The following is a 14706-nucleotide window of genomic DNA, read 5'->3' as shown; positions in this document are numbered from 1 at the left end:
TTGATTCCTGGACCATTGGTTTTTCCACTTGGTCTTAAGTTACAATATGAACAGGGCAACCCCTTTCCTGCTATTCAGCACTGAAAGTCCTTCAGAGGTGGCCATGCTCCCTGACCAGGCATGACAGACAGTGTGAGCTACTCTAAAGGTTTAAAAGTAATTAGATTGTTTCAGTCAATTTAAGAGACTATAGAGTGACCAATATTGATAAGTTTATTAAGAATTAGGGAGGAAAAAAGTGGTTGTATTGTATTTGGGGGCAGCTAGGTGGCACACTGAATAGATCACTGGCTCTGGAGTCAGGAATACCTGAGTTCAAATCTGGCCTCAGACACTTAACACAAAAACTAGCCATGTGACCTTGGGCAAGTCACTTAACCCCAATTGCCCTCCAAAAAGCAAATAATAATAATAATTAGGACCTAAATACCCCTTGATCATCAGTTACATACAATTCATTCTCTCTGTGTGTGTATGTGTGTATTTCTCTCCCACATAGATCATATCACAGATCTGGCCCTACCTTGGCATGATCATGGAGAAGAAACTTCGGGAAAAACTCGAGCCAAAGATCAGAGAAAAGAGTATCCATCTAAAAACATTCACTTTCACCAAACTGTGCTTTGGACAAAAGGTTGGTGACTTAACTTGCTTAAGTACTGCATTGTTTTCAGACCTCCTCCCCTCACCCAGCCTTCCCCACCCTCACTCCCACCCCTCCCACTGATAACCAAAGCTTCCGGGCTTCCATGTGGTCCCAAATGCACATTTGGCTACAGCCACTTGTCCAAGCATCACCATCTCCTTCCTGCCTCCTCTCAGTGCCAGGCTCAGAGTTCCTCAGTGTCTGCCTGCAGCAAACATACTTAGTTTTGCCTGGATACTGTATCCCATGGAGAGAAAATACCCATCAAGAACAAAGGAAAGAGGGGAAGCCAGGTAGCACGCGAGTAAGAGCACCGGCTCTAGTGTCGGGATGACCTGGGGATCAAATCCGGGCTCAGACGCTTAGCACCCACCCAGAAACACCTGGCAGTGTAACCTTGAGCAAGTTACTTAACCCCAATTGCTTAGGGGCAGCCAGGTGGCTCAGCGAGTAAGAGCACCGCCTCCATTGTCGGGATGACCTGGATCAAAACCAGGCTCAGATACTCAGCACCACACCCAGAAATAACTGGCCGTGTAACCTTGAGCAAGTTACTTAACCCCGATTGCTTTAAAAAAAAAAAAAAGAACAAAGGAAAGAGGTGGAGAACACCCCCTCTATCTTCATTAAAACTATTTGATTTGATAATTTTTTCTATGTGTATAGCACTGTGGGAGAGATACTTTGGACATTATTTTCGTTTTTGTAATCTACTTGGCAACTCTAGATTATAAACTGATACTTAGTCTAGAGTATAAATCCAGACTGGTTGAAAAGATATAAATAAAATAAGTGTACAATGCAGTATATGATTTCCCTTCTAGCTAAAAAGTATTCTCTTCTTCCTCTCCCTTTCTTAGAGCATTTTATCTGATCTCTCCTTTGTCCCATCACATCACAGGGACCCTAGAGGTCACAGGACCATGTAAAATCACAGATTGAGAGCTGAAAGAGACTTCAGAAGCTGTCTAGTCCAACCCACTCATTATACAGATGAGAAACCTGAAGCCCAGAGAGTTCCAAGTGACTTTCTCAGGGTCACACATATAAATAAATGGTGGAGCAAGGACTTGAGCCCAGTTCTTCCAAGTCCAAACCCAAATCTCTTCCTGCTTTACTGCCTCCAGCCTACCTTATATTATATTTTATCTGTCTACCTATCAGACCACCCTCTCTAGAGTCTAAGTTTCTTGAAGGCAGGAGCTGTCAGTTTTTACCTTTCCATCCCTTAATGATTTGCACAAAGTGTATTTTTTTAATTGACCCAAATTGCCAAATGTGTGGTCCAGATAATAAGTGCTTAGATATTCAGAGGATGGATGGAGTTCTATATACTGATGTTGTCAGGGGAGGGAAATAGGACTTGAGCTGAGTTTTGAAAGGTGGGTTAGGAAATTGATCAAAAGATAACACACAGGTCCTTGTAGGACCTATAGGTGACAGCTTTGCATGTGAGGGTAAGACAAGTATAAAAGGATAGAGATGAGAACATTCATTCCATCATCTGGACCCAATTTCCCTTTCTAACTTTGTGTCCCATTGTTCTCAGCATGAATGCCTCGTTTCCTGCTGGTCCACTCATTTACCCCCAAACATTCCTTTCTCCCTCCCTCTCCTTTGGTCAGTAGAAAGTGCCAGAGATTCAGGGACATATATCTGCTCTCCAACCCTCCCTTCTCTCCATTTCACACAGAAGACCATCACGTGTGGATTTGTGTTACCTCAAGACCTATCTTCATTTGAATAATCTTTCCCATCATTTTACAGTTCCTGAGTTTACAGGCTACTTTTCAACAATTACATTTTATGCTGGCTGTTTTCTAATAACATATGGATAAGTGCATTAAGAAAATTACTCCAAATGAAGGACTTCTAGAAAATTAGAGATTAGAATATTAAACAACTGCCATTTTTTTGTTGTTGTTCACTCACTCAGTCATATTGGATTCTTCGTGACCTCACTTGGAGTTTTCTTGGCAAAGATATGAGAATGGTTTGCCATTTCCTTCTCCAGATCATTGTACAGATGAGGAAACTAAGGGAAACAGTGTTAAGTGACTTGCTCAAGGTCACATAGCTAGTAAGTGTCTGAGGCCAGGTTTGAACTCAGGTCTTCCTGTCTCTAGCCCCAGCACTCTATACACTGTGCCACCTAGCTGACATCTAGATAGTGCTGTAAAACTTGCAAAGGGCTTTACACATATAAACCTCACAACAGCTTTGTGAAGAAGGTTCTGAAGGTATTGTTAACCCCATTTTACAGATGAAGACACTGACACTCAAAGAAGTTTTCTTGCTCAGGGTCATAAATAAGTGTGGAAGGTAAGATTCGAGCCTAGGTATTCTTGACTTTAAGTCCAGTCGTGTTTTATCTACTCTTCCTTAAATAATCTAATCTAGTTCATGTACCAGGCGCTGGAAATACAAAATGAAAAAGTAGTCCCTGCCCTCATGGAGGTTACGTTCTAATCTCATTCTGAGCACCTGAGTTCTTGTTAGTATCAGTCACTGAAGGTGGCTAACTTTGTCCCTTTCCTGGTCTTAACCCTAGAACTGGGGCTCATCTTGTGAATCAATCCAGTAACTCTAATAAAATTATTGATATAAGGTGACTTTGGGAGATAGGATTCCTAGGAAGTAATTAGGCTGTAATACAGCAATTCAGCCAACGTTTTAAAAATTTCTATTTTGTACAAAGCATTGTGCTAGCCCTGGTAAGGACAAAGACAGATAATCCACAGTCCCTTTCAAAACAAAATTAAATAAGCTCATAAAAGAAGAAGAAAACAAGTACTATAGTTTTAAAGAAGGGAAAAGTTTTACAACTGTCTATTTGTTTAAAAAACAAAACAAGGCTCCATTGCTGTTAATGGCAATGGCAGAGAACAAAGTAATTTAAACAGAAGCAGGTATGTAAGTCTCATTCTCTTACATCACTTAAACTAGACTGAATAATAGCTTTATTTTATTCCCTACTCCCTCCACCCTACTCTCAACTCATATTATTCTTTTAATTGGGCCTTTTTATAGCAAGCATCTTGAAGAGAAGCTAGGGTAGACGTGTGGAGGTTAGGGTAAACGTTAAAGAAGGCAAAGAAAGCAAGTGAATGAGATAAAGGGAGACACCCAGCCCCTTCCCAGAGCAAATCTAACTTGGTCCTGCCCTGCCCGAGGATAAGAATGGGTTGGGGGGAGGGCAAGATTTTGAGTGAGGAGACCTGAATTCAAATCCTGAGCACTTTAGCTTATGTGAGTATGGACAAATAGCCTCTCTGATCTTAATTTTCTTCATCTGTAAAATGAGGATAATAATCATACTATTATGGTATATGGTGGAAGAAGTGCTCTGCCCTTTATGGGTAGAGTGACTCACAGAGATAAACACACACACACACACACACACACACACACACCTGCCTCATTTTCCTCATCTGTTAAATGAAGGCATTGGACTAGACCTCTAAGGTTCCTTCCAACCCTAAATCCCATGATCCTATTGTCTATAAGGAATAAGGGCTGGTAAGGATGTAGGGGAGAAAGTGGTAGATCATTGGTTCAGAGAGGTCTGTCCTGTGCCATCACCAAAGGGCCTCTGTGAGATTGGGTCAGTTCTGGGTCTGAGGTGAGTCAAAAGAGTTTGAAGCAAATAAAAGGGGGAACAGAGGAGCTGCTTTAATATAAGCCTGTTTACACTTCATCGGGATTACCACTGACCTAGGACCATCATCACTTTTATTGCCTTTTCCAACATAATGAGCTTTGGGTTCCATGTGGTATCCACAGCAAGTACATCTCAGAAACCAAAGCAGCAGTGACTTCTCCATTGTTCTTTTTCAGTGCCCCAAGGTCAATGGTGTCAAGGCCCACACCAGCCAGTGCAACCGAAGACGGATCACCCTAGACCTACAGATATGGTAATGTACCTGGGGGCTCCCGGGAAGATAGATGTTGTTGTTATTGTTGTTGTACTTGTTTCGTTTCAGTCGGGTTCAAATCTTCATGACCCCATTTGGGGTTTTCTTGGCAAAGATAGTGGAGTGGTTTGCCATTTCCTTCTCCAGTTCATTTTAGATATGAAGAAATGAGGCAAACAGGGTCAAGTGACTTGCCCAGGGTCCCACAGGTAGTAAGTGTCTAAGGCCAGATTTGAACTCAGGAAGATGAGTCTTCTTTTCTCCAGGCCCAGCTCTTTATGTACTAGTGCCACCTTGACTAAATATAGTACCTTACAGGCATAGTATTTTACACCAAGTTGAACATCACATGTTCTGCTTTGGCATTGGGAATCTAATAAGCTGATTGAACCACTTAAAAGAAGGCACATCTTTCTTCATCTAGTACACAATATTTTTGAGGATTGAGGAACAGTGGTTGATCAGAATTGGCATATGGGTATGGGGAAACTGGGATAGAGATGGATCGCTCATCCTAGTGGATAGCTGCTGAAAGAAGAATGAGAAAACCCTATTCCTCTGACTTAGAATCAGACCCTGGCCCTGAAGCAACAGCCCTTCTTCCAGAAAATATATTTAAGAGCAAGAATGGCATAGTTGCTAGAAATCTGCCCCTACCAAAAGAAAGACTTGGGTTCAAAGGAAATATCCTGGCTATGTAGTTAGCTGAGCAACTCACATACTCAGTGCCCCCAGGCAACAGTCTAAGATTATAAATTGTAGAACAATCTGATCTGCATTGTAACAGGGAGTTTCCTCACCAGGACTTCCCAATACCTATGAGATCACTGGTTCCATCCAAGAAAACAAATCAAAGCAAAACAAATCTATCTTTCAGCCATGTGCTGGGCATTTAGCACTGGAAAGCAGAGCTACCTGGGAGAAAGGGTGGAAGAACATCCAAGGAGGTCTTGTGCCACTGGGGGTGAAGGCAATGATTTCAATACCTGAAATCAAATAAAGAGATTGGGGAAAAAAAGAGAGAGAGATAGGGGCGGCTAGGTGGCGCAGTGAGTTGGCCCCGGAGTCAGGAGAACCTGAGTTCAGTTCTGGCCTCAGACACTTAACACCCACACAAAAAAACTAGCCTAGCCGTGTAACCTTGGGCAAGTTACTTAACCCTCTAAAAGGCAAAAAAAAAAAAAAAAAAAAAAAAAAGAGAGAGAGAGAGAGTGATTTGTGGTAGTTGTAGGGGAGAGAGTTGTTTTGTAAAATAACAACAGTACCTCTTCTATTCCCATATGGCTGAAGGCCCAAATGGTGAAAGTGATGGGTAGTATGTTTCTCAGACCTTTGTGTTTGCTGAATTTTTAAAATTATCTAGAAGTGGAAACTACAGAAATCCTAAACAGTATGTCTTCTTTTATTGTTTATGCTTCTCTACAACCTGTATTCACTTAAGTCCTGTGAGCTATCGTGGTAATGTGACTGGCAGAGTAATATTCAAGAGTAGTTACTATGTGTGTTGGCTTTGTCAATCAAGCCAGCAACGTTGTCTGAAGAATGAACAAAGAGGGGAGTTCATTTTCATATGTTATCGTAAAAATTCATTAAGGTGCTGTGATTAAAAAGAAGAAGAGGAAGACAGCATAGGTGGCTTCGTGCAGAAGATGGTACTTGAGTAGGATGTTGGAGATCACCTAATCTGGCCACTTGATTTTGCAGATCAGGCAATTAAATGTGAAGGGATTTATCCAAGGTCACAAATAGTAAGGAGAAGACCAGGAGCTCCGAAATCATAGATTTTCAATTGGAAGGGCCTCCAATATCCATCTGGTACAGCCGTGCCTGAAAAAGAATGTGCTCTACAACATATCTTATGAGTGGTCATCTAACCTTTGCCCCAAGATCTCTACTGGTGAGAACCACTCATTTCCAATGCAGTATCTTCCATTAGGAGACAGTGCTAATCATCAGGAAATGATTCCTTACTTCAAGCTTAAATGTGCTTCTTCACAACTTCTACCCATTTCTCCTTTGTCCAACCCTGGGCAAACAGTCTGTTCTCTCTTCTGGATTATAGCTCTTCAAATACCCAATGATAGAGTAATTGTTATGTCTCCCCTAAGTTTCCTCTAAGTCAAACGTTCCCAGTCCTTCAGCTTTTCCTCATGTGGTATGAAGTTGAGGTCCTTCACTATTATGGTTGTCTCTGAGTGCTCACTAGCTTATCAATGGCTTTCCCAAAATGTGCTGCTCTGAACTGAACACACCATGGTCTGGCGAAGGCAGAGTACAGTGGGAACATTGTCTCCTTTTTTCTAGAAGCTGTGCCTCTCTTTATGCAGCCTAATACTTTGGGCTTTGGGGCAGCCAGGTGGCCCAGTATGTAAAGTACCAGACTAGGAGTCAGGAAGACTCTTCTTCCGGAATTCAAATTTGGCCTCAGACACTTACTAGCCATGTGACCCAGGCAAATCACTTAACCCTGTTTGCCTCAGTTTCCTCACCTGTAAAATATGCTGGAGAAGGAAATGGCAAACTGTTCTAGTAGCTTTGCCAAGAAAACCCCAAAAGGGATCATGAAGAGTCAGACATGATTGAAATCACTGTCCAATAACAAGGTCAACTTTAGCTTTCTTTACTCACATGTCTCAAATTGAATTTGCCATCCTAGATATTTTTTAAACTACCTTCTAGCCATGCCTCTCCCACTTTACTGGTGAAGTTCATTTTTCGAACCCGTATGTAAAAATTCATATTTATCATTATCAGATTTAATCTTATTGGACTTGGCCCAATGTTCTAACCCATGGGTAGGCAAATGATAGCCTGAGGACCAAATCCAGCTTGCTGCCTGGTTTTTTTTGCATGGCCTGAGCTCAAAATGTTTCTTACACTTCTAAATATGATTTTTACATTACTTTGAAATGTAAAAACAATTCTTAACTCTCAGGCTCTACAAAATTGTGTAGCCCATGGGCTGATTTTGACCCACAGGCCAAATGCCAACCCCTGTTCTAAGCTATCAAGATTTGGGGGGATTCTCTGTCATCCGATGGCAGACAGAATTGACAGACAGACAGAGTGTTGAACCTATATCCTCTAATTCTAAATGCACAGGTCTTTCTTCTATAGCACAATTGATTTATTCTATGAGGCTCCATCCCTGCTTCCTCTGTTTTGGCTACTAATTTGTACTGTTTCAAAAAGAAAAAGTCAGAGGTTATCTCCTTTATTCCATATTCTTTTCCTGACATGAAATAGAGAGTTCAGCCCAAAATCTGTTGGTCATCATTCCCTTGGCATTGCAGGGATCTCTATGAGAATTGGCAACCTACTATTACATAAGTTGGTATGTAGATATTAAAAACAAGAATATATTCTCATTCATAATTAGTGGAGTCAGTGGCTTGTGTAAGAATTACTATGTCAAATAAGGTTAGTAATAAATTATAATGAGGTTAAATCCAGGAAGTCTTCCTAGAAGGGATGAGATCTGGATTGTCCTTCAATGAAAAAAATGCCAAAGGTTCCTAAAACCAGCCACTCCCTCGTTGGGTGTCATGTTTCCTGTTTTTATCCCAGGTTCATGAATTGAGTGCACTTAGGTGGGTGGAAGGAACCAAACTCCTAGAACATACATATAGAATAAAGTGTTTGCTTATTAAACACATGAGAATGTATGGCAGGTTGGGAATTTCTGATTAGTGAGTACATGGGTGGGGAACCATTAACTATCAAGATAATAGAATTTATAGTTGGAAGGCATCTTAGAAGTTGTCTTGCCCAACCTCCTACAGAGTCCAGGGTTGTCTTGGACAGGACTCCTGACCGTGAACTACTCTGCATAAAGTCCTGTAGTGAGCAATACAACCTAATAAAGCAGCCAACCCATTGCTGGACAGCTCCAGTTAGAAAATTTTTCCAAAGTTGAGATAAAATCTTCCCCTTTGCAAAGTATATTTATTGGTCCTCTCTTGCTCTTTGGAAGATGTGTGGAACTAACAGAAGAACTGTTGTCCATCATATTCAGATATAACATAGACTAGGGCTATTTCTATATTACATATATGTATATGTAATATATGTAACATATTAGATATAATAGATCTGACTTCTCTATAACAAACTAGGCTATTGCTACAACTTGAAATATATGTATGTGTGTATTTTTAATGATAAACTAGAAACTAGAGAACTAGAAAATGAGGAATTGAGGACTATACATAGAACTATTTATCTATTACTCACTGGTTTTTCTCTTAATGTGTTAAATTTCACATGGTGGCTTTTTTTGTCATTTTTGTCAGTATTATCCTCCAGACTCCCCTCTCTCCTCTCCTGTGTATTGTTATGGTTTTTCCTGATGCTCCTTTGTTACCTCTCTTCACTCTTTTCCTTTGCACGCTTAATCCTTAGTCTTTTAAAGGTGTAGTTTGTTATTGCATTGATCAGCGTTCTTTCAAAGTTGTTTGTCTTTGCAGTGTCTTGGTCATTACAGAAATTATTCTGATTCTATTCATTTTACTTCACATCAGTTCATGCAAGTTTTCCCTAGTTTCTCTGACTCCGTTCCTTTTGTCCTTTCTTACAGAACAATAAAATTCTCCTAAGTCCAAACTTTTTCATCCATTGCCCAGTTGATACACTGGATGATATATTCTATAAATAATGTACCCTTAGTTAGCACTAGCTTAAAAGTCCTAGATATTTTTCACCCAAATAACATCCAGAAAAGTCTCTTCTGGCTTCTAGTTGTGTGTATGTATATATGTTTCATATGTGTATATTATACATACACACACATACATATATATATATATGTATGTATGTATTTTTAACCTTAACACAGAACTTTACAATTATCCTTGTTAACTTTGAAATTGGTAGTTTGGACCTAGGTTTCCCATTTTTTGAGCTAATTGTTTTTTTTATTTTTTGGAGGGGGAAGTCAGGGCAATTGGAGTTAAGTGATGTGCCCAAGGTCACACAGCTAGGAAATGTTAAGTGTCTGAGGCCAGATTTGAACTCAGGTCCTCCTGATTCTAAGGTCGGTGCTCTATTCACTGCACCACATAGCTGCCCCTTGAGCTAATTTTGTTTCTGTTACCCATCATATTCTTTACTACTTTGAAAATTTAATAAAGATGCTTTTGTGTGTCTTCACAGGATCATAAACTTCAAGGTAAAATAGACCTCAAAAGTCATACAATACAACCACCTGATTTTACAGTTGGAGTAACTGAGGACAAGAAAAGCTAAACAACTTTGTCCAAGATCACACGGATAGCAGACACAAGATCTGAACCCAAGTCTTCTGACTCCAAAAGCACCCCTTTTTGTCTGTCTTTGATAAAAATTTTGAATAAGACAGCTTGAAAGATAGACTCTTCTTGTTCAGTTGTATGACCCTATTTGGGGTTTCTAGGCAAAGATGCTAGAGTCATTGTCTTCTCCAGCTTATTTTGCAGATTGGGGAACTGAGGCAAACAGGGTCAAGTGACCTGCCCAGAATCACACAGCTAGTAAGTGTCTAAGGCCAGATTTAAACTCAGGAAGAGGAATCTTCCTAACTCCAGGTCTAGCACTCTATCTACTGTGCCACCCAGCTGCCCAAAGATAGAGACCTTCTGGGTCATACCACATGATTAATATTTTTTTGGAATTCAAACAGCTGTGGGTCCACCTACTAGTTTAATTACCCAATCTATATTTCACTGTTACTTGAAAGAATATTATGAGGATCTGTGAAATACTTGTGTTGTGAAAATCAAGCTATATTATATCTATAATACTCCACTAATTTTAGTGCTTATTTAAGGGATCTCTGACTTTAATGATATGGGTACACCCCTCACAGATGCAGACCTCAAGCCCTGCTCATCTTATTGTTAGTTTCATGAATTATTTTGCCAGAAAAAAATCCATCACCTGGTTGTCAATGTTCTGGTGATGAACATCTCCAAACTTAGCTGGGCTAGTCTTTAGGACAGTAAATATGGACAGTCTGCTACCAGACCCATTCTTGAAGCCTTTCCAGTTTTGTAGAATCTATCAAGCTTGTGCTCTTCAAGAACCAAGGACCATAATGAGATATAGGCTACTATTTAAATGGTAGATCAATTTATTAACCCTGGCCCCCAAATTAATTTAGTTTAATATGATTTCTTTTTAGTGAATCTGTGTTGACACCTGGTGACTAATTCAGTTTTTTTTTCCCTATAAGATCAGATTCTCTTCCTCTTCTAGAATCCTGCTGGGGTTCAGTGCCAAGCTTACTAGGATGTAGTTTTGGGGGATCCGTTCTTTTCTCCTTTTAACAGTTCAAAATTTAACTACCTTCAGTCTTCTAAAATACCTCAAAGATTACACATAGTTCCTTCAGCACACTAAGGCATATATTTGTCTGAACCCTGAATCTTGAATTCCTTTAGAGCTGAATGCATTTTTATTATCCTTCCCATCCCAGACTTAAATTCCCTCTTTATGGTCTGTCCATTATAGGACAAAGTTCATTTTCCTTTCCTTTCATATTCCTTTCATTTCAAGAGAAGATGGAAACAAATTAGGGTAATTCTTGCCTCTCCTTGCCACTGTTGACATTCTGTCTTCTTTCCCAGTGTTTCCCTTGCTAGTTCTTATTTAAGACATAGCTTTCGTCAGTCAAGAAGCTTTATTAATCGCTTTCTATGAGCCAGGCACTGTACTAAGTCCTGGGAATACAAAGAAAAAAAAACAGTTTTTACTCTCAAGGACCTTCCCCTCCACCTTTTTTTTCTCCTTTTCTTTACCTTTTTTGTATGTCTCAATTCATTTTGAAATTTACATCAGGTCACTCTATTTCCACCTTTCACATCAACATTTATTTTCTCGTACATTTCCATATATATTTGTCTACTTGTATTTGCTTATTTTCCCCATCAAAAAGAATATTGCTCTGAAACCAAGAGCTGTCTCCTCAATTAGACCCAAAACTTTCTGAGCATTCAGTCTTGCTGCTCATTCTTATGAGTGAGTGTATGAGTGAAGGCTGTGTTAAAATTTGAAAAATAAAACAATTGAATGATCATGGCATGGCAGAGGGAGGGGCTGCTCTCATAAAAGTGGGTGGATATTAGAAAGCAAAATAATATACACCCTAAAGATCTATAAAATGCTTTGTTGAAATCAAGCTATATTATATCTATAATGCTCTTCTAATTTTAGTACTTATTTAAGGGATCTTTGGCTTTAATGATATGGATATATCCCTCACAGATGCAGACCTCAAGCCCTGTTCATCTTAGTAGACAGTTTCATGAATGCCAGAAAAAAAATCCATCACCAATTGTCAACCTTCTGGTGATGAACATCTCCAAACTTATCAGGCCTAGTCTTTAGGACAGTGAACTTTCTCCTCAATTAGACCTAGAACTTTCTGAGCATTTAACCTTGCTGTTGATTCTTATGAGTGAAGATACTGTTTAAAAAAATTTGAAAAACAAAACAATGGAATGATCCTTGCATGGTAGAGAGGGAGGGACTGCTCTCATAAAAGTGGGTGGATATTAGAAAGCAAAATATATATACCCTGAAGGTCTATAAAATGCTTCTCCATAATCACTCTGTGAGATAGATATTGCAAGTATTCTCGTTTTATAGATGAGATACTGAGTCTTCAGAAAGGTTAGGGATCATGCAGCAAATAAGTGTTGGAGTTGGGACTTGAACCAAGTCTGTTGACTCAAAGACCAGTATCGTTACTGGTTAGATATATTACTTGCCACTTTCATTCTCTCTCCAAAGAAGTGGGACTTTATTTTATATAATATTCTGTCACTTAACTTTAGGGCTAAATGGGACCTGAGAAGTCACCTAGGGCAACCCCCTTTTATAGCATTTCTGACTGGTGGTCAACTCAGAGTAGGCAGGCTCAGTGATAAGGAAGAACTTCTTGACTGTCATTGGAAATAATAGGAGTTCAAGACCTTTTAAAAGTCTATCTTTGAGGACCACGATCCATATAAACATATTACAGGCTCACTCAACCCATCCATACATTCATTAGTGAATGGGTCATTGAAAGGTGAGGTTTTAGCCACAGAAAAGTTTTTCTCATGTTAATATCAACAGCAACCTATCCCAGACTGAGAAGGAACATAGTATAGGAAAATTAAGTTTTTAGACTGTCATCATCAACCTCAACTGCCTTTTACTAGGCATCTAGGTGTGTGGCATTGTGTAGGACTGCACAAAGCCAGGAGCTCAGAGAAGCCACACTCTAATATAAAAACATTAATACAGGGAGGACAATTCAGGTCATGCATTAAAAGTATACATAAACAATCCAGGAGCTTATATTGAATGTTAGGTTGATGGTGCACTGAATACGAAATTGAATGAAGAGGAATATAGGTCCTTGAGAGCAGGTACCATATTTCTTTGTTTGAAAATAATCATCTTGTATTGATAAGTTTATTTTTACTTCACCACCATTTCTGACTATATCATTCCCCTTCAAGTCATCCCTTATAACAAAGAATTAAAAAGAAAGAGGAAAATGAAGCAGTTCATCAAAACTAACCAACATATCCCCTGAGCCTAACAATGTTCCACACCCAAAGCTGCCATTACTAGGAAAGAAGGAGGGAGATAGAACTTTTCATTCACCCTTCAAAGAAGTGGGATTTTATTTTATGTAATATTCTATCATTCAATTTTAGGTCTGGGTAGGACTCCAGAGTCCCCATTTTTGTTTCTTGTTAGGAAAGAGAGTTGTCTTCTATTTGCTAGTTCCCCTAGGATACACCAAGGGACCTCATCTAGGCCAAGCACATAATCCCTTCAATAGATACCTTCAGAATTTCCTTCTAATCATCGTTTCCCTCCTTGATAAAAACATCCCACCTAAATTCTTTTAAACTACATTTGGCTGGAGAGTTTTGAGGTGTTTTGATTTCTAGGAATTCATTTGTACTAACAAAGACATATATCTTCATTATGGTCTAGTAATCTAATTAATGTTCCTCTTGCCTTTATGTATATTCTTTTGAAGACTTTTCTGAGAGTTTTGCCTAGCACCTTAATCCTGGTGTAATGGTGCTGAATTGTCTGGGTCCAGAGGCAGACTGTAGTCCTGTGTTGACCATTAATTGTATAACTCCCTTACAACATTATAATTATAAGAATGGTGGACCTGATTTCCTGTACAAATGTTGACATAGTGTCTTTGTCATTAGGCGATGTGTTATTACATAAATAATATATATGCACTACAACTATTTTTGCATAGCTTTGCAATATAGCCTATTCTGTATTAACTTCCCCTTCCTGATTTTAGGATCTTTTACAAATACAGCTTGTCCAATCTAGATCTTATTGTGGCTTCTTCTCATTTCATTGGCTCTCTACTACTGTGTAAGGGACCCTCTTCTCAGACTGGTTCTTTCCTGACAACTGTGAAGTCAATGAAGTCCATTTTACTGGACCACATATGCACAGCCTCTCATCTGCCAATTTTCTTACTCTCCTGAGTTACCCATGAATCACCCAGAGACTTATTCAGTAGTCATTGTTCAGCATTTTTTTTGTATCATGATATTTAGCCTAGTAGATTGGGGGGCAAAGGGAAAAGGAAAGGAATGAAGGAAAAAAGAAGAGATGGGGAGGGACAGAGAGATTGAGGAATTTATTAAGTGCTTATGCTGTGCTAAAGATTGGAGATATAAATACAAGCTATCAAGATAGTCCCTGCCCTCAAGGAGTTTATATCTGAACAAAGACAACATGTAATTGGAAGCTGAAGGTGGGGGGCAGTGTATGGAAAGTGGCATGGAAGGAGGGGTGTGCTAGAGCCAATTCATTATGAGAGCTGGTTGTTAAATTTTCAGTACAAGCACTTACACCTCAGAAATCAGCAAATGTTATGAACCAGGCCTTGATTTGTTGTTTTGTTGATTGTCTAAACTTAAGAAAATGATGGAGGAAATCTTCTTAATAATGTAAATTAAACTTCGAATTATGCCATGGGTATTTTTTTCCAGAGTTAGTTATTAAACATTTATCAGCACAGTGATACATGGAGTCTGGATCCCAGCAAGATAAGGCAAAAGCTCATCTATCAAAGCTGAAGGGCCCAGTGACAGAACCTAAGTTACTGGTGGGAAGGAGGAGGTGGTGATGGTC

General features: G+C 39.4%; 1 protein-coding gene across 1 annotated transcript in view; it reads left to right on the top strand.

The window, feature by feature from the left end:
- Nucleotides 1–14706, top strand: part of ESYT3 (extended synaptotagmin 3) — a 90829-nt gene that overhangs the window by 29181 nt on the left and 46942 nt on the right. The window contains exons 3-4 of the mRNA XM_069063885.1: nucleotides 500–634; nucleotides 4484–4560. Of these exons, the coding sequence (XP_068919986.1) occupies nucleotides 500–634; nucleotides 4484–4560 (212 nt within the window). The remainder of the gene's footprint in view (nucleotides 1–499; nucleotides 635–4483; nucleotides 4561–14706) is intronic.

This window comes from Petaurus breviceps, unplaced genomic scaffold (assembly GCF_028583685.1).
Source record: "Petaurus breviceps papuanus isolate PSGF00001 unplaced genomic scaffold, PetGlider_PUasm1.0 90604, whole genome shotgun sequence".
Lineage (NCBI taxonomy): Eukaryota > Metazoa > Chordata > Mammalia > Diprotodontia > Petauridae > Petaurus > Petaurus breviceps.
This window is presented reverse-complemented; position numbering and strand designations above follow the sequence as displayed.